A 16,740-nucleotide genomic window follows, 5' to 3' on the forward strand; every position below is an offset into this window, starting at 1 on the left:
CTTTGGCGGAGAGAGAACTGATTGGGTCTGCTTGGCACTAAATGACCTCACCTGTCAGCTTTCAATCTTTCTTTTCTTTCACCAGCTCTATTCACCGCTAATAATTACAATGGATACTGAAGCTGACGCCGCGCCTGAGCTACTATTTCGCCCTGCAAAGCGACGCAAATTCATTCCACGCCGCATTAATGACACGAACCCCAGCGCCGCTAGCGAAGCCGCCACTCCCAGCAGAAATGACAACCAAACTCCTGAAGCCCTGTCCACAGGGGACGAAGATCAGACCGCAGAGCCTACAAATGTCGTTCGTTTACGGCGCCCGCAGCAATCTCGAAAAGGAGGCATAGGGTTCTCCACCACTTCGCGATCCAAGGACGGCAATCGACAGACGGCGTTGGCATCTGCAGATGAAATGGAGACGGACAGAATTCAGGCAATGTGTGATCGGTTTACCACATATACTGGGCAGTCAGAGGATGTGGACAAGCACATGTATGAAGCCTTACTTTGCGTGACGCAGCCCGTTCAAATCCAGACTAACAAGATAAGGATGGCCTTTATAGATTCCGAGATGGCTAAGCGATCCCAACGCAGCCCACTACCAGACAATTCCGAAGCCTATCAATCGGCTGATACACAGAATGCTAGCGAACTGTCAATACATGAACAGCAGCGGGCGCCCGCCTCGCTGGGCAAGCTACATGAAATCGACCTTGGCCAGGAGACAACAATGCAGAATATTGCGCGCACCGAAGCTGCCCGGAAACGATTGGCTGGTGACGAAGACTCTTCCAATCCCGGCGAGTCTGAACCCCAGGCCGGCCGTTCTGGCCCTCAAAAACCATGGCGCAACCGCAAGCGACGCACCAGCGCTGACATCGAACGCGACCGCCTTGTGGACGAGGTCATGCGTGAAAGCCGACGTAAGATTCTGGAAACCCCCTCTATTTACCGGACCGACACTAACTTTCGCAGTGGATATCTATGATGAACCGGAGGAAGAAGTGCTACCGGATGATCAAGCGGCGGATGACCGCATTGCCGAAAAGTTCCGTCAAGACTTCATGGATGCCATTCAATCCCGGCGACGGGTTCGGACAACCCGCCCCACAGCTGAGAAGACAGAAGCTCCCAAGGGACCTAAGTTGGGTGGAAGCCGCAGTGCAAGAGCTGCGATGCGAGAGATGCAGAGCAAGACCGGGCAGAAATGATCAGCAATTGGATGTCACGTTCGGCCTACAAAGTTTGAGACATCTCACACAAATAGATGGTCTTCGGATGGATCGCACAAAACAAAGTGTAAAATAATAATACAATTCGGTGATACCCTAGGGATGGCACACGGCTCTGATTTTGGAAACTAATATATTGCCTGATCCACCTCTGCCGTGGTGGGAGAGGACCGAGTATTTTTGGACGATCTGCAGTGATCTCACACGCCACATACCAGTCCCAGCATGGGATACGAGTGATCCAATTTTGATGACCCTGAAGAGTCTCAGAATACATATACGTGTAGAGCTCTTGCTGTTGTAAGATTTCCTATACGTAAGCCAGTCACTCCCGGGCTACCGCAGGTACGGTGCTACTGTATCTCCGGGACAGGGCTGAAGAATCAGGAACCGAAATGCTACAAATTCCATACTATGGCGGTTCTGGAATAGACAAATGGGGGCCTTGCTCTTAGCTCGGGAATAGTGCGACATAAGCGATATTATTCATGAAATTCCCGTTAGTTACTATAATTATGATGATTAGCATCCACAACGTCAGCGCCACCACACCAGTTAAAGAATGAGGCTGGCGCTTGGCCCATGTCTCAGGTTGATAACGCGCGGAGATAGAGCCCGGAACCCGTCATTTCCTTTTTTTTTCTTGTCTTTGTCCTTTGTCAGGTACCGATACAGGTACGAGGCATCTAGACGTTGTGGAACCGTTCTCAGGATTGTCTTGCCAGTATAGGTTCTAGTTCTTCGATTGACCTGGAATCCAGATGCAAGATCCACAGTCTAGAACCGAGTCGATGCAGGGGATCGACACGTATGCGTGGCGAGACCTGTGTTGTTCGATCTTTCCACTACGACAATGTAGGGCACACAAATTGACGTGTAATGCAGAATGTAAACCACGGATGGGACTGTTTCAAAGGGGGAACCACCTTGCGTTTTGTTGTGGCGCCGGGCTGGAGCCCAAGTTAGACTCTTTTAACTCTGTGGTAATTGGGGGTCTAACCATGGTTGGGTGTTCCACTTATCTATTAGCTTTAGCTTCATTGATCGCAGGTCACCACCAGCTAAATATAATTGTTGTAGACGAGCAGGCATGACCAAATGCCAAATTCAAAATCAAGAATCACCATCATGACGAACTGATTCGATCGAGAAGATGGCCTGGCGTCAAAAAACAACGAATCACCAAGGCCGAAAAGGAGCGGAGTCTAGACTCTGAAACGGGCTAGAGCCAATCAAGTAGTCAGGGGGTTACCTCCTGCACCTCTTTTTCTCCTGGAGAACCTCGAGTCCTTTCCCCATTCCAGAGAGGGGTTCTGTTCACTCACTTCCAGATTCTCATTCTTCCGGTAACCACGTCAATCGTTATAATCACTCTCTTCCCTCCCTATCGCGCGTCTTCGTCAGGTTGATCCGACGATATTCGCGCCTAATTGATCGTCACTCTCTAATTATCCACCTGCGATCGCTTCCTTGATGACTTTGTTTTAAACTGATCGTGCGCGATACACTGTCTGGTTCAGGGACCATGAGATCCCTCCTTTGGGCCCTGTTGGGTCTCAGCGTGGTGCCGCACGCGTTCGCTGTCGATACCCTCAGTACCAAGGGCTTTGACCTGTGCATGACCGACTCGAGCATCGATATCACCGATCTGGACATCACCTACACTCGCTCAACGAGAGAACTTATCTTCAACCTGGCTGGTACCAGTGCGAAGGAACAAAAAGTCAAAGCGACATTGACCGTGACGGCCTATGGCAGTCAAATCTACAGCAACTCTTTCGAGCCCTGCGGCGACAAGGTCCACGTGGACGAGCTCTGCCCAGGTGAGTATCGTTGATTTTCCCCAAATAGATGACCGTTGGACAGGAAAGCCTAACATGTTTCCTAGTGCCATCCGGCAGCTTTTCTGCTCAGGGCACCATCACCGTCCCCGAGAGCTACGCGAGCGAAATCCCCTCCATCGCGTTCAATATCCCCGATCTCGACGGCCAGGCCAAACTCGTCTTGGAATCGGTCTCCGGAGGCGACAACCTCGCGTGCGTGGAGTCTGACTTGACAAATGGAAAATCAACAAGCATGAAGGCCGTGTCATGGGCTTCGGCGGGTATTGCAGCGGGCGCGCTTGCTTTCAGTGGTGTTTCTGCGATCAGTGCGGTTGGCGGACACCCAGGTGCCTCGACTTCCAGCCCGGGATTCGGAGACGTGATGGGTTGGTTTCATTGTATGGCCACGAACGGTATGCTGAGTGTCAGCTACCCCGCCGTCTACACGAGCTTCACCAAGAACTTTGCCTGGAGTACTGGCCTTGTCTCGTGGGATGGTCTGCAGAATTCGATCGACAGCTTCCGAAAAGCTACCGGCGGCAACCTTACTGATAACAGCCTGTCGTACCTGGGGAGTATCGATCAGACCTCAAATTCCTCGTCCACGAAGCGCAGCTTAGATATGGTGCGCCGCTCGGTGACACTGGCAGCTCGATCCGACTCCAACAGCACCAGCAGCGACGACATGGACAAGATCAAAGCTCTCGCCGAAGAGCTGATGATTCCTTCCGCTAACATTTTCATGACGGTGCTGTTGATCTTTGCGATTGTGATCGGTGTTGTCATTGTTGGAATTCTGCTCTTCAAGGTCATCCTGGAGCTGTGGGCTCTTTACGGCAATTTCCCCAAGAAACTCACCGACTTCCGAAAGGACTACTGGGGCATCATGGCCCGGACCATCACCAACATGATTCTCATTCTGTACAGTATTTGGGTGATGTATTGTGTCTACCAGCTCAAGAATGGTGACTCATGGGCAGCCAAGTTGCTTGCCGCTGTGACCTTGACTGTTTTCACAGCCGTCTTGGCATTCTTCGCAGTTCGCATTTTCTTGATGGCTCGCAAATACAAAAAGACGGAAGGAGACACTTCGGGTCTCTATGATGACAGGGACACTTGGCGCAAGTACAGTCTCTTCTACGACAATCTCAAGAAAGACTTCTGGTGGCTCTTTGTGCCAGTCATTATCTACGCTTTGGTTAAAGGTTGCATCATTGCCGGTGCGCAGGGCCATGGAATGTTCCAAAGTGCCGGCCAATTGGTTTGTGAGGTTCTGCTGTTGGGTCTTGTGGTATGGAACCGCCCCTACGCCCGGAAATCAACCACGGGAATCAACATCACCATCCAAATCGTGCGTGTCTTATCAGTTGCTTGCGTGTTGGTCTTCGTCGATGAGCTGGGACTCTCTCAGACCACCAAGACTGTGACTGGAATTGTCCTTATCGTTATTCAGTCACTCCTGACTGGCCTCCTCGCCATTCTGATCGTTGTCAATGCGATCATCGCAATGTTCCGTGAAAACATCCATGAGAAGCGGAGGAAGGAAGCTGAGAAGGCCAACCGTGACCTCGATGATCTGACTCCCTTGGATGCCCGCGATTCGCTTCTGATTGATCACCCCCCGCGGAAGGATTACTCCGAGGTGAGCAAGTTTAACTTCAACCGTCCATACGAGACTTACCGGGACTACCCGTCACGGCCCGACTCCGCTGGCAGCAAGGAGCGGTTGGTGTACGCCGATTACGGTGTTGCACACAACCGCAGTTCCAGCCCAGAATCTCGACATGGTCGCCGAAGCCCATCTCTCGAGGGCCGGCATCCGACCACTGCCGGGTATGGCATGGCATTGTAGGCCTGCGCTCTGAAGTCATGATACAGAAGCTTCTCTTTCACTCACTTTTTCTCTCTCTCCTTCGACATTTTATAACGCCTGACGGGTCTTTTTCTTTCCCCCAGACGGTTTTTTTTGATCCTTTTCGCTTAGCGTATTCGAACAGAGGATAATTTTTCATTATTCTCGCCATTGGATGTTTGTGGCGTACTACTTTCCCCTCTATGCATCCACCCCCTTCTCTTGTCCCTTATACTCCACATTGGACCTCGACCTTCATTATATCCAGCATGTCTTTCCTTATATCTCTCGATCTTCTTGTCTTTACTACAGCCTGGTGAAAAATTTGCGTTTATTTCTTGTATATGTTCATAGAAATTTGTTATCAACCCTTTATCAGAAATTCTTCGTTCCTGATTCCAGCCCGTAGCTAATTGATAACTAAAATGTGCCTGTTGTAGCTGTCGGGGTCACACAGAAAGGGTAGCAGACGAGACCAACCCTGGAGTGGACAATACCTTTCTTAGAGTCTTTGTTGATATAATGATCATTGTGGTTCAGCCTATCCCCAAAAAGATGTCTGTGTTTAGAAGCCTAAGCGCCCAGGTGGTTCTTGCATGTAGGAAATCTCGTAGCTCTATTGATCACTTGACCCATTACCTTATTTGATGATACTCCAGACAACCCCGCCCTAGATGCACAGCCATTGTCATCGGCGCTAGTAGGCGGCTTCCAACGTTTAATGCCGATCAAATGTTTTTCAGGATATTCTTCGCCCGTGATATCGGACTGGGCAAGGAACTTGCTTTGAGTTGTCAAGAAATTTCAGCTTAGCAATGGACTCGAGTTCCAATTTCCATCCAAAAACAGACCTTGCAGCATTTGCGGCGACCCAGTTTGATATAATTCTACAATTAAGAAAAGTCTTCGTTCGCAAAGTCCTCATTCCCTGGCCGCCTTTTATTACTACCATGAATACTTATAGAAATTTTTTTGCATTTAAATGCTCGCGAACATGAACAAGATTGAGAACACCACCATGTCCTAATGAAGAAATGATCATTTTGAGGGAAGAACAAACAAGAAAGGAAAAAAGAGAAGAATATCCACAAGCCACAACCCATCAGACTCATCTGTCATACGAGGAACGGGGCAGAGAAGAGCCATCGAGTCCGAACAGGTAGCTGGTAGAAATTCACAAGATGGTAGAGAGGGGGAACAAGCAGAAAGTAGAAAGGACCGGGCATCCACTACCACCATTCAATATTGTATTAACGGGAATAGGGGTGGAATCCGCGATGTCCTTGGCCTCCTCGGCCACCGCCACGGTAGTTTGCACCGGGCTTGCCGGCGTTTCGTGGTCCTGTGGGGGCATTGGCGGGGGCAGCGCTCTGAATCTGAGAACCTGATCCTCCATCTAAAGTCAGTTAGTAAGGAAACGAAGCGGGAAAAAAGGGTCGGCGATGCATACCTTGGGATCCACCAGGGTTGTTGGGCTGGGGGACTTCGTCATACATGCCCTCCCATGAGGTCGGACCACCCTGCTGGTACGGGGAGAAAGCGCGATTCTCCATATGGCGACGGACCTGCTGTTGCTCGTACTTCTGCTGCTCAAAGGCGATCTGCTCCTGGGCGTTGTAGCCCGGTCCACCAGGCTGGCGGTTGTATGCAGCATTGGGGCCAGGGCTAGCGCCTCCGTTACCACTAGCACCAGCGGCAGCGGCAGCTGGTCCTTGGCCCTGATTTTGCATCTGCTGCATCATGGCCGGGTTCATCATGTTGGGCATAGGGGACTGAGAGGATCCAGGGCTCTGAGGGTTGGGGTTGGGACTCATGCTGCCCTGTGGCTGCTGAGGATTGCCACCCATACCCTTCATCTGCTGCATCTGCTGCATCTGTTGGAGCATGGCCGGGTTCATGCCACCCATCATGCCGGCGGCCATTCCCTGGGGCTGGCCCTGGCCTGCCATAGCCATCTGCTGCTGCATCATGGCGAAGTATTGCTGCATGCGTTGCCAGTACTGTGCCATCATCTGCGGGGTCATTCCACCGGCCATGCCTTGCTGACCACCCTGCTGGGGGGCACTTTCACCTCCGTGGTTCATGTCTCGATAACCTCCTCCGTCACGACCACCTCGGCGACCTCCTCGGTCCTCGTCGCGCAGATTACCGCGAGGCTGGGCTTTCTTCACTTCGATGGGCTTGCCCAAGATTTCAAGGGGCCGGGAAAGGGCATTGTCCACGGCAGTCTCGCTGTCGAATGTGACGAAGCCGAAGCCACGAGGGCGGCCAGTATCCTTGTCGATCATCAATGTCGCATCCACGACACGGCCAAATTGCATGAAGAACTGTTTGAAGTCCTGATCAGTTGCCTCTTGACTGACACCACCGACGAAAATCTTGCTTGTCTTTTCTTGCTCATCACGTGGAATGGCGCGCTTGGGGTCGATCTAAAAATTGTTGTAAGCGGCTGGTTCATGTCATTGTTCTTGTCAGGGTATCTTACAATCTTGCCATCCAGATAATGCTCTTTCACCATCACGGTGTTCACGGTCTTAGGGTCACGGAAAGTGAGGAAGCCGAAGCCACGAGAGCGGCCTGTGGCGCTGTCCCGCATTACAGTGCACTCTTGGACCTCTCCAAATTGCGAAAAATAGTCTCGGAGAGATTCTGTGGGAGGTTAGACCGAAATGTCCCATGTATTCTCTGTTCATAAGCAAGATACATACGATCTGTAGTCTCCCAGTTCAAACCGCCAATAAACATTTTCCTAACCAGGTTAAATTAGTATCGACCACGAGAATTTAGTCATGCCAGTGGTATCAAGAGCACATATGAACACATCGCACAAATCAGGGCAAGGGACATTGGATAAGGGCTCTGGCTAAAGAGCTGGTGGCACCTCAGCTGCTATTCACGAATACAGCTAAATGCGGAACTGGCTGGGTCCATAGCGAGTGTTGATATGTTGGTATACGGTGACCGTACAGACACGCATAACCCATGTTTCCACCTGGTTTACACGAGCCTGGATCCGGAGATCGACCGTTTCACAAATTCCCTCCTCTTTCTGTGCTTGGGCTTCACGTTTTGAAGAGCAAGATGGAAGACGCGAAGGGCGAGAAATTCAGGCGAAATAAGTGAATTGTCACTGTCTCTCCTTTCTCCCTGGGAGAAGGTCTGTCTGCCTAACAGTCCCAAGCTAGCTCAGGGTTGATAAACTTCCATCAGACAGCGTTGCTACTTCTTGCTCTGCTCTATCAACGTATATCGACAAGAAGCTATATAGTATCCGCTGTACTATATATGGTCGCTCGCAATAAAGCTTGGTGGTGACCGATTTTTGTCAAATCTTTGCAGATGCACCCAGATTTCCTCAATTCAAGGGATCCCGGATTCGTTTCTCCCTCTTTCTCTGATTATTACTTCTGTCTGATTCCTCGAGGTCACAAGGACGACGCGGAGAGGGTTGTATAGACGAGAGGCAAAGAATGGAGTTCTTCGCAAGATTTTCATGTCATCGCAAGTTGAATATTGGGTTGTCCCTTGCCCCATGATCGTAATCGCACTCTCCACTCTTTTCTTGCAAGGCTTGCATCCAAGCCCAATTAGATCACATCCCAAGTTCCCAGGGCCGCATTTTCGTGAATAGCAACAGGTGCCCTCCAGGCACCTGAAAGGTATAGCCAGATACCCCAAAACCGAGAGATTCATAATGAAATGAGAGCAGGGGTAATATGCACTTACCCATCTTCCTTGATTCCCGTTCCGTGAGACTCATTCTCTGCGGGAGCGGGGGCTGTGGGGGTCGCGTAAGCGCTGTCAGAGCCGTTCTGATGGTAATCGCCGCCATAGCTCTGCTGTGGTTGAGACTGTGTCGCGTATGTGTCTACGGGCGAATGATCATAGCTCTGCGGGGTTGATTCCACGGCAGGTTGTGCAGGGACTGCGGGTGTTGGTTCTGCAGGCTTAGGCGCCTCTACTGCAGAAGTCGTGCGGTTTGTCGATTCATCGGCGTCGTAGCTAAGAAAGGATATGACCGTCAGTTTCATCTCAAGAAACAAGGGCTCGTAGAGCAGACATACAGATCAGCGAAGAGATCATCTTCCAGTCCCTCCGGGTCGGCCATGGCGCAGAGAGTTCAAGGTACCAAATGAACTGGAGATATGGCAATGGGAAAAGCAATGGTGCAAAATCCAATCGCAGGTCTGGGCGAAGAAGAAGCTCCACGTAAAAAGGTTGACGAAGAGGTGGAGAAAAGAGAAATACTGAAGAAAGTTGAACCTTGGGAAGGGAGGAAAGCGGAGGACGTGGCTTACATACGCACGGCCCGTTTGATGAAACTAAACGTCTCACTTAAACCTAAGGCGAAGACCTACACACCTCAGATCTTGGGTTTCTCTCCATTCCTCTATTGGATTCACTGTTTCAGAAACATCCTACCTTACTGGGCCCTTGAATGACCCGCAATGCCTTACTGACTTAGGTACAACGCTGTGGGAGGAGACAACAACACCATCGCTGGGCCGCCCCGCATTCAACTTTCCGCTACAGAGCGCGCGTACTACTCATCACCTCAGTGGAAGCCATGACAAACAAGAAGGGGCAGCAGGTAAGTAACTCAACACTCAAAATCACGCGATTATCCCAATGGGTGAAATACTAATCATCATTCCTGCAGGAAATGGTCCAGGTTGGTGCGTATTTCCCCGCCACAGCTTGCTTCAGGGTCCATAGCTAACATAGCTTCTCCTCTCGTTAACAGACAACTCTGAGTATGGCCAAAACTACCTTCCTTCATTTATTTCCTGTGAATATTTACTGACATTCATTGAAGACGAGCAGATTCTCCTTTCTGGCCTGGCCGGACCGCATCCCTGAATCAGTCGTCCCCGAAGATCTATGGTCAGAACACAGTGGTTGGCGCTTCATACTCCCATGCCAATATTCTACAGTCAGCCTCCCTGTTTTGTTCCGACAAAATCCAAATGGATCGGCATCGGAGTTATGCTGACATATCATGGCCAGAGGCACATCATCCCACCCTCGCCCCAGGACGCCCCCGAAACCCTCCGCCACTAATGCGCCTTCGCATCTGGCTCACCGACCTGGAAACGTCGCCTCTCCCCCCAAGGAACCATATGCCAACATGACTGGTGGAGTAGACGAATGGAGTCGAGATCCAACTGAGGAAGATGACGATGACGATGATGAAATTGTATATGATGACGATGAAGATGAATTTGGGCTTCCCAGTCTTGCGAGCATGAGAAGGAAGAAGACACCATACATGAAATCTAAGAAAAATGATTCCGGGGGAGTTATGGGAGGAAAGCCTGGCTCCCTTGGCTTCGGACTTTCTGCCAACAACCGTCAACGAGCAAACAGCTCAGATATTGCCGAAGAACGCGGCACTCCCATGTATCCAACGGCGCGCAAGGGCGATGGAAAGATTCTTCGCCCGCAGTACAAGGATATACTGCAAGGTTTGAATATTAAAGCCCGATCATGAGCGGACTATACTAACGTGACAGCTAGATCCTGCAAATGCTTTGAATCTGATTAGTCACACTGCACCGCCTACCAATGCGTCCTCCAAAGAGAGAGAGATCCATTCAAGTCGTATCTCTCGAATCAATAAGTTCAAACGAATTCTTCAGGCTAGCACCGTTTCTCTTACTGAACTCAGGGATCTAGCATGGTCTGGAGTGCCCGAAGAGGTTCGACCGATGACGTGGCAACTTGTCCTTGGTTATCTACCCCCAAATAGTGAACGGCGTATTTCCACCCTGGAGAGAAAACGCAAAGAGTATTTGGATGGAGTTCGACAGGCTTTTGAACGGGGCAGTGGTGCCGCTTCCAATCCCCCCGCTTCAAGCACCGGGCGAGGGAGGGGACTTGATGAGGCGGTTTGGCACCAGATCAGTATCGACGTCCCACGTACGAGTCCTCATATACCACTGTATGGGTACGAAGCGACCCAGAGATCCTTGGAGCGTATCCTATATGTGTGGGCGATTCGGCACCCAGCTAGCGGTTATGTACAGGGCATCAACGACTTAGTGACGCCGTTTTTCCAGGTCTTCCTAGGAGTATACATCACGGATCTCAATGTCGAGGAAGGCATGGACCCGGGACAGTTACCCCGAAGTGTGCTGGATGCCGTGGAGGCCGATACGTTCTGGTGTCTGACAAAGCTCCTGGACGGGATTCAAGACAACTATATCTATGCTCAGCCGGGTATCCACAGACAGGTTCGGGCGCTGCGGGACCTGACAAAGCGGATTGATTCTGCCCTCGCCAAACACCTTGAACAAGAGGGTGTGGAATTTATGCAGTTCAGTTTCCGATGGATGAACTGCTTGCTCATGCGGGAAATGAGCATCAAGAACACGATTCGCATGTGGGATACGTATATGGTACGTCGCTTGGGGTTGCATTATCTCTACATGATTCTGACGAATATTCCAGGCCGAGGAGCAGGGCTTCTCACGATTTCATCTCTATGTCTGTGCCGCATTTTTAGTGAAATGGTCAGAGCAATTGGTGAAGATGGACTTTCAGGTATGTGTTCTTCTGTAGTTTGACAATTGATGGTGATTGAGAAGATTCTAACCATCTGATAGGAGGTTATGATGTTCCTTCAAGCATTGCCCACCAAGGGTTGGACTGAGAAAGACATCGAGCTTTTATTGAGCGAGGCATTCATCTGGCAGAGCCTTTTCCAGGATTCTGCCGCTCATCTTCGGCCTTCTGGCGATGCGCCTCCTGAAAATGGTATCTTTTATTGATAGTAATCATAATTCATCATTCTATTCGGGACTGCCCCAAGGGAAACTTAGTCCTGATCAGTTGAAGTGGATTCCCTTCTGGTTGAAGGCCCACAGCATTTTCAAAAATTCGTTCTCATCACACATTCTTGCGCGCTTATCAGCCAGGCCAGTGTCGTCCTCCAGCACCTGGCGCACCTTTTCGCGCACCAACTCCGAAACCTTTCCTCGCTTCTTCCGTGAGGTCTTGTTCTTGAGTGCTTGTTGGAGACGAGCGTTAGTCTCCTCTTTGAAGAAATCCGGCACGTCATCGTCATCATCCATTTCCATGACCTCCTCCGCTTCCTCCACGTCAGCCTCATCTTCATCGCCCATATCCATCGTATCGCCGTCGGCATCCTCAGCGGGGCCATCCTCTACAGGGATATCGTTCTGAGCACACCAGGTCCGATAGTTCGCTTCCAGCATGTTGACGATGCTAGTAGTTCCCAAGAAACTGGCGCGCAATGTCTTGTTCTTTCGAACAAATGCAATGCGCAACATTCCATCCCACTCCTCATAGTTAACCTGCGGCCGCGGAACCTTGGGGACCATGCGAATGACACTGGACTCGACCAGGGGCGGAGGTTTGAAGTTGTTCTTGCCAACCTTCATAATGTGATCGATCTTGGCCCACATTTGTGCGTTCACGGAAAGTCGACTGTAGAGCTTGTCACCAGGTTTGGCGAACAGACGCAGAGCGAATTCACGCTGGAACCTAAACTCAGAAAATGCATATTAGTATATAGTAATAAAAGGCTAGCCTGTTTGGCAAAGGAATGATTGCCACGGTAATAAAACGTACATGAGAATGCAAACACGAGGAGCTGGCAATGTAGCCAAAAGCTTGAATGTAAGAGGGGAGGAAATCTACAAGAGTCAGCCATATCCAATATAGGTCAGGGTATGCGGGAGCATGTATACCTGGTAGGGTGTGTTGCTAATGCAGACATCAAAGTAAGGGAGCTCGGTCTTCATCACGTCTCCAAGAATCACGTCCAGACGCTTCTGCGCTGGAGTACCCTGGAAACGCTTGGTAACTTCGGCCGCCATGCGAGGATCCAATTCCACTGCAATAACCTTCTTGGCGTGGTCTAGGATTTTGGTGGTCAAGTTTCCAGTACCAGGACCGATTTCAAGAACAACATCGCTCTGCTTGAGCTCGGCTTTAAGGACGATCCTAGAAAATGAAGCTTTTAGTTGATGCACATATAACAAATTACTTTGGACTTCACTTACTGCTCTGCAATACCCGGATTTTTCAAAACGTGCTGACCGATATCTGTGTTCATCTTGAAGATACTGTGGGCCGCCGAGGTCTTTGCAGCTGCGTCGCTTTGCGCATTGTTGCGCTTCTTTGGTTTGATAGCCTTCGGCATTTTGCGACAATGGCAGGTCTATGCTGCCTGTGAATTTTTTGGTTTGTAATAAAATCCAATCTCCCAGAGACTTGGTGTTTTTGGGGACCAAGACGATGTGGGCAACTTTTTCTTTTGCGATAAGATTGTCGGGATCGGATCTACTTTTCTACGAAACCCGCTCTACTACTCTTTAGTCTCAAACACACCTCGAGCTCGTTGTGTCCATCATGGCGTCCGGACGCAAGGATTTTCTTAGCCAGCAGGCACCGGAGAACTATGTCGCCGGTCTGGGTCGTGGTGCGACCGGTTTCACCACGCGCTCTGACTTGGGACCTGCGCGCGAAGGCCCGACACCCGAACAGATCCAGGCCGCTCTGACGAAACGAGCTCAGCTTTTAGGAGCTGCTGCACCGACTGCCTATGGCACTCAGTCACGCGAAAAGGGAGGCAAAGAAGAAAAGGAAGAGGAGGAAGATGAACGTTTTCAGGATCCCGAAAACGATACCGGTCTATTTGCCTACGGACAGTTTGACCAGGAAGACGATGAGGCAGATCGCATCTATCAAGAGGTAGATGAGAAGATGGACAGACGTCGGAGAATTCGAAGGTTAGTTGCACTCCCCATACCCTTTCTACAAGAAACATCTTGTTCATCGGGCCAAGCCCCGGTTGTTTGGATAGAATACCGACTTGAATCGTTCGCCACCTACAGGGAAGCTCGAGAGCAACAAGAACGCGATGACTACGAACGAAAAAACCCCAAAATTCAGCAACAATTTGCCGACCTGAAGCGATCGCTTGCTGCGGTTTCCGAAGAGGACTGGTCTAACTTGCCTGAGGTTGGTGATCTAACGGGCAAGAACCGACGAGCCAAGCAAAATCTACGACAGCGATTTTACGCCGTTCCTGATAGTGTCATCGCAGGCGCTCGGGACTCAGCGCAATTTGATACGACCATTGCCGAAGATGGCGCCGAACCCAGCAGCGAGCAAGGTGGGGACGGGACTATGACCAATTTCGCAGACATCGGTGCCGCGCGTGACAAGGTTTTGAAAGTGAGACTGGACCAGGCTGCACTTGGATCTACTGCCGAAAGCTCTAGCTCTGGAAGTGCGACTAGTATCGACCCCAAGGGCTACCTTACCAGCCTGACTCAGTCAGAAATGAAATCTGGGGAGCTCGAGGTTGGCGATATCAAACGAGTTCGTGTACTACTGGAATCTGTCACCAAAACCAACCCTAAACATGCCCCTGGATGGATTGCGCTCGCGCGTCTCGAGGAGCTTGCAGGCCGAATTGTTGCGGCTAGGAATATCATCGCTAAGGGTTGTGAGCTTTGTCCTAAGAGTGAAGACGCTTGGCTGGAAAACATCCGAATCAATGAAGGACACAACGCCAAGATCATTGCAGCAAACGCCATCAAGAATAACGACCACTCTACTAAGTTGTGGACCGAGGCCATGAAACTTGAAACAGATACCAGGGCTAAGAAGAATGTCCTGAGACAAGCTATTCTTCACATTCCTCAATCAGTTCAGATCTGGAAAGAGGCTGTTAACCTGGAAGAAGATCCTGCGGATGCACGTCTTCTCTTAGCCAAGGCCGTCGAAATGATTCCTCTGTCAGTGGAGTTATGGTTGGCTCTTGCTCGACTCGAGACGCCAGAAAACGCGCAGAAGGTTTTGAATGCGGCTCGTAAGGCTGTTCCCACGAGCCACGAGATTTGGATTGCGGCAGCTCGTCTTCAAGAGCAAATGGGCACTTTCGAGAAGGTCAATGTTATGAAGCGTGCTATCCAATCTCTTGCTCGTGAGAACGCAATGTTGAAGCGAGAGGAATGGATTGCAGAGGCCGAGCGTTGCGAAGAAGAAGGTGCCATCCTTACCTGTGGCGCCATTATCCAGGAGACTCTTGGATGGGGACTGGACGAAGATGATGACCGAAAGGACATCTGGATGGACGATGCTAAATCCAGCATTGCACGCGGGAAGTATGAAACAGCGCGGGCTATTTACGCGTATGCACTGCGAGTGTTCATCAACCGCCGATCGATTTGGATCGCAGCGGCTGATCTGGAGCGCAACCATGGTGATAAGGAGGCACTTTGGCAGGTTCTCGAGAAAGCTGTCGAGGCATGCCCCCAGAGTGAAGAGCTCTGGTTACAGCTTGCCAAAGAGAAGTGGCAGTCTGGAGAAATCGACGACGCGCGCCGCGTGCTCGGCCGTGCTTTCAACCAGAATCCCAACAATGAAGACATTTGGCTAGCAGCCGTCAAGCTCGAAGCAGATGCCAAGCAAACTGACCAAGCAAGAGAACTGTTGGCCACTGCTCGCCGTGAGGCCGGTACGGATCGTGTGTGGATCAAGAGTGTTGCTTTCGAGCGGCAATTAGGCAATGTCGACGATGCCCTGGATCTCGTCAACCAAGGATTGCAGCTATACCCCAAGGCTGACAAGCTCTGGATGATGAAAGGCCAGATTTACGAGGCTCAAAACAAGTTCCCACAAGCCCGAGAGGCATACGGTACAGGTACCCGTGCTTGCTCCAAATCTGTGGCGCTGTGGCTTCTGGCCTCGCGACTGGAAGAAAAGGCCGGCGCCGTTGTCCGTGCCCGATCTGTTCTGGACCGCGCTCGCTTAGCTGTACCCAAGAGCGCCGAATTATGGACAGAAAGTGTTCGTGTGGAACGACGTGCAAACAATCTTGCTCAGGCCAAGGTTCTCATGGCGAAGGCGTTGCAAGAGGTCCCCGCTTCTGGTCTGCTCTGGAGCGAGAGTATCTGGCATCTCGAGCCCCGTGCTCAACGCAAGGCCCGCAGTTTGGAGGCCATTAAGAAGGTGGATAATGACCCAATTCTGTTTATCACCGTGGCACGCATTTTCTGGGGTGAGCGCCGACTGGAGAAGGCGATGACCTGGTTCGAAAAAGCCATTGTCTCCGATAGTGACTATGGTGATGGGTGGGCTTGGTACTACAAGTTCTTGATGCAGCACGGTACAGAGGTTAGTTCGAAACTGTGTTTATCTTATTTGCGAGATAACATTAGCTTACTTATCATTTTACAGGAAAAACGAGCCGACGTCGTGTCCAAGTGTGTCTCGACCGAACCCAAGCACGGCGAGGTGTGGCAGTCGATTTCCAAGGACCCAGTTAATGCGCACAAGCCAACGGATGAGTTATTGAAAATCGTTGCTAATACGATCAATTGAGCCTTGCTTTTATGATGTACCAACATGCGGCGTTTCTGGGACACTACTATAAAGGAGAAATGCATATTTTCAATCGTGAATCAAATTCATATATGGGTATAGAACAAGCTTGGCTTCCCCACAATCAGTAAAGGCCATCGCCATCGTGTCTGCTTTTTATACTTTAGATAATGAAATAATCCCCTCCCGATTGCGTCCACCTTACCCGTAGAAAAGGCTACTGTACATCGCAAACAAGTTCGACACCGCGCACGGTGAAGAACGAAAAGGAAGAATAACAATAAAAACAAAAACGAAAAAGAGCACAAGAGCAAAATAGTCGAGGCTGGCGTCACGACGTATTTTCAAATAACTCCGGAACCATATGCAAGTAAAAAGGGGAGCCACACGGTGGCTCGCTGTAATTCCCAGACGCCATGATCCTCCCACCGTCCTAGACCGAGAATCGACAAGAAAAGAAAGCATAATGTGGCAG

At 50.5% G+C, this 16,740-nt stretch overlaps 6 protein-coding genes across 6 annotated transcripts; 4 read left to right on the top strand and 2 right to left on the bottom strand.

Moving 5' to 3' along the window:
• Nucleotides 1-109: 109 nt before the first annotated feature.
• N7484_008844 (telomere length and silencing 1 family protein) lies at nucleotides 110-1,211 on the top strand (the record flags this gene model as incomplete). Its single annotated transcript, XM_057119231.1, has 2 exons — nucleotides 110-923; nucleotides 976-1,211. The coding sequence occupies 2 exons, from the start codon at nucleotides 110-112 to the stop codon at nucleotides 1,209-1,211; spliced, it is 1,050 nt and encodes a 349-aa protein (XP_056968786.1).
• Nucleotides 1,212-2,757: 1,546 nt separating this feature from the next.
• N7484_008845 (transient receptor potential ion channel family protein) lies at nucleotides 2,758-4,907 on the top strand (the record flags this gene model as incomplete). The annotated part of the gene is made up of 2 exons (XM_057119232.1): nucleotides 2,758-3,055; nucleotides 3,121-4,907. The coding sequence occupies 2 exons, from the start codon at nucleotides 2,758-2,760 to the stop codon at nucleotides 4,905-4,907; spliced, it is 2,085 nt and encodes a 694-aa protein (XP_056968787.1).
• Nucleotides 4,908-6,157: 1,250 nt separating this feature from the next.
• Nucleotides 6,158-9,015, bottom strand: N7484_008846 (RNA-binding protein; the record flags this gene model as incomplete). Its single annotated transcript, XM_057119233.1, has 6 exons — nucleotides 6,158-6,303; nucleotides 6,358-7,336; nucleotides 7,393-7,556; nucleotides 7,616-7,656; nucleotides 8,634-8,909; nucleotides 8,972-9,015. The coding sequence occupies 6 exons, from the start codon at nucleotides 9,013-9,015 to the stop codon at nucleotides 6,158-6,160; spliced, it is 1,650 nt and encodes a 549-aa protein (XP_056968788.1).
• A 459-nt stretch (nucleotides 9,016-9,474) lies between these two features.
• Nucleotides 9,475-11,677, top strand: N7484_008847 (GTPase-activating protein GYP1; the record flags this gene model as incomplete). The annotated part of the gene is made up of 8 exons (XM_057119234.1): nucleotides 9,475-9,498; nucleotides 9,568-9,583; nucleotides 9,652-9,661; nucleotides 9,724-9,840; nucleotides 9,915-10,372; nucleotides 10,425-11,305; nucleotides 11,358-11,450; nucleotides 11,513-11,677. The coding sequence occupies 8 exons, from the start codon at nucleotides 9,475-9,477 to the stop codon at nucleotides 11,675-11,677; spliced, it is 1,764 nt and encodes a 587-aa protein (XP_056968789.1).
• Nucleotides 11,678-11,734: 57 nt separating this feature from the next.
• On the bottom strand, nucleotides 11,735-13,074 carry N7484_008848 (dimethyladenosine transferase; the record flags this gene model as incomplete). Its single annotated transcript, XM_057119235.1, has 4 exons — nucleotides 11,735-12,413; nucleotides 12,501-12,565; nucleotides 12,620-12,875; nucleotides 12,935-13,074. The coding sequence occupies 4 exons, from the start codon at nucleotides 13,072-13,074 to the stop codon at nucleotides 11,735-11,737; spliced, it is 1,140 nt and encodes a 379-aa protein (XP_056968790.1).
• Nucleotides 13,075-13,283: 209 nt separating this feature from the next.
• On the top strand, nucleotides 13,284-16,265 carry N7484_008849 (U4/U6-U5 snRNP complex subunit PRP6; the record flags this gene model as incomplete). The annotated part of the gene is made up of 2 exons (XM_057119236.1): nucleotides 13,284-16,058; nucleotides 16,122-16,265. 2 exons carry the CDS (start codon nucleotides 13,284-13,286, stop codon nucleotides 16,263-16,265), a joined length of 2,919 nt encoding a protein of 972 aa, XP_056968791.1.
• Between the last annotated feature and the right edge of the window lie 475 nt (nucleotides 16,266-16,740).

Source organism: Penicillium longicatenatum (assembly GCF_028827895.1).
Source record: "Penicillium longicatenatum strain IBT 33135 chromosome Unknown contig_6_segment0_segment0, whole genome shotgun sequence".
NCBI classification, from domain to species: domain Eukaryota; kingdom Fungi; phylum Ascomycota; class Eurotiomycetes; order Eurotiales; family Aspergillaceae; genus Penicillium; species Penicillium longicatenatum.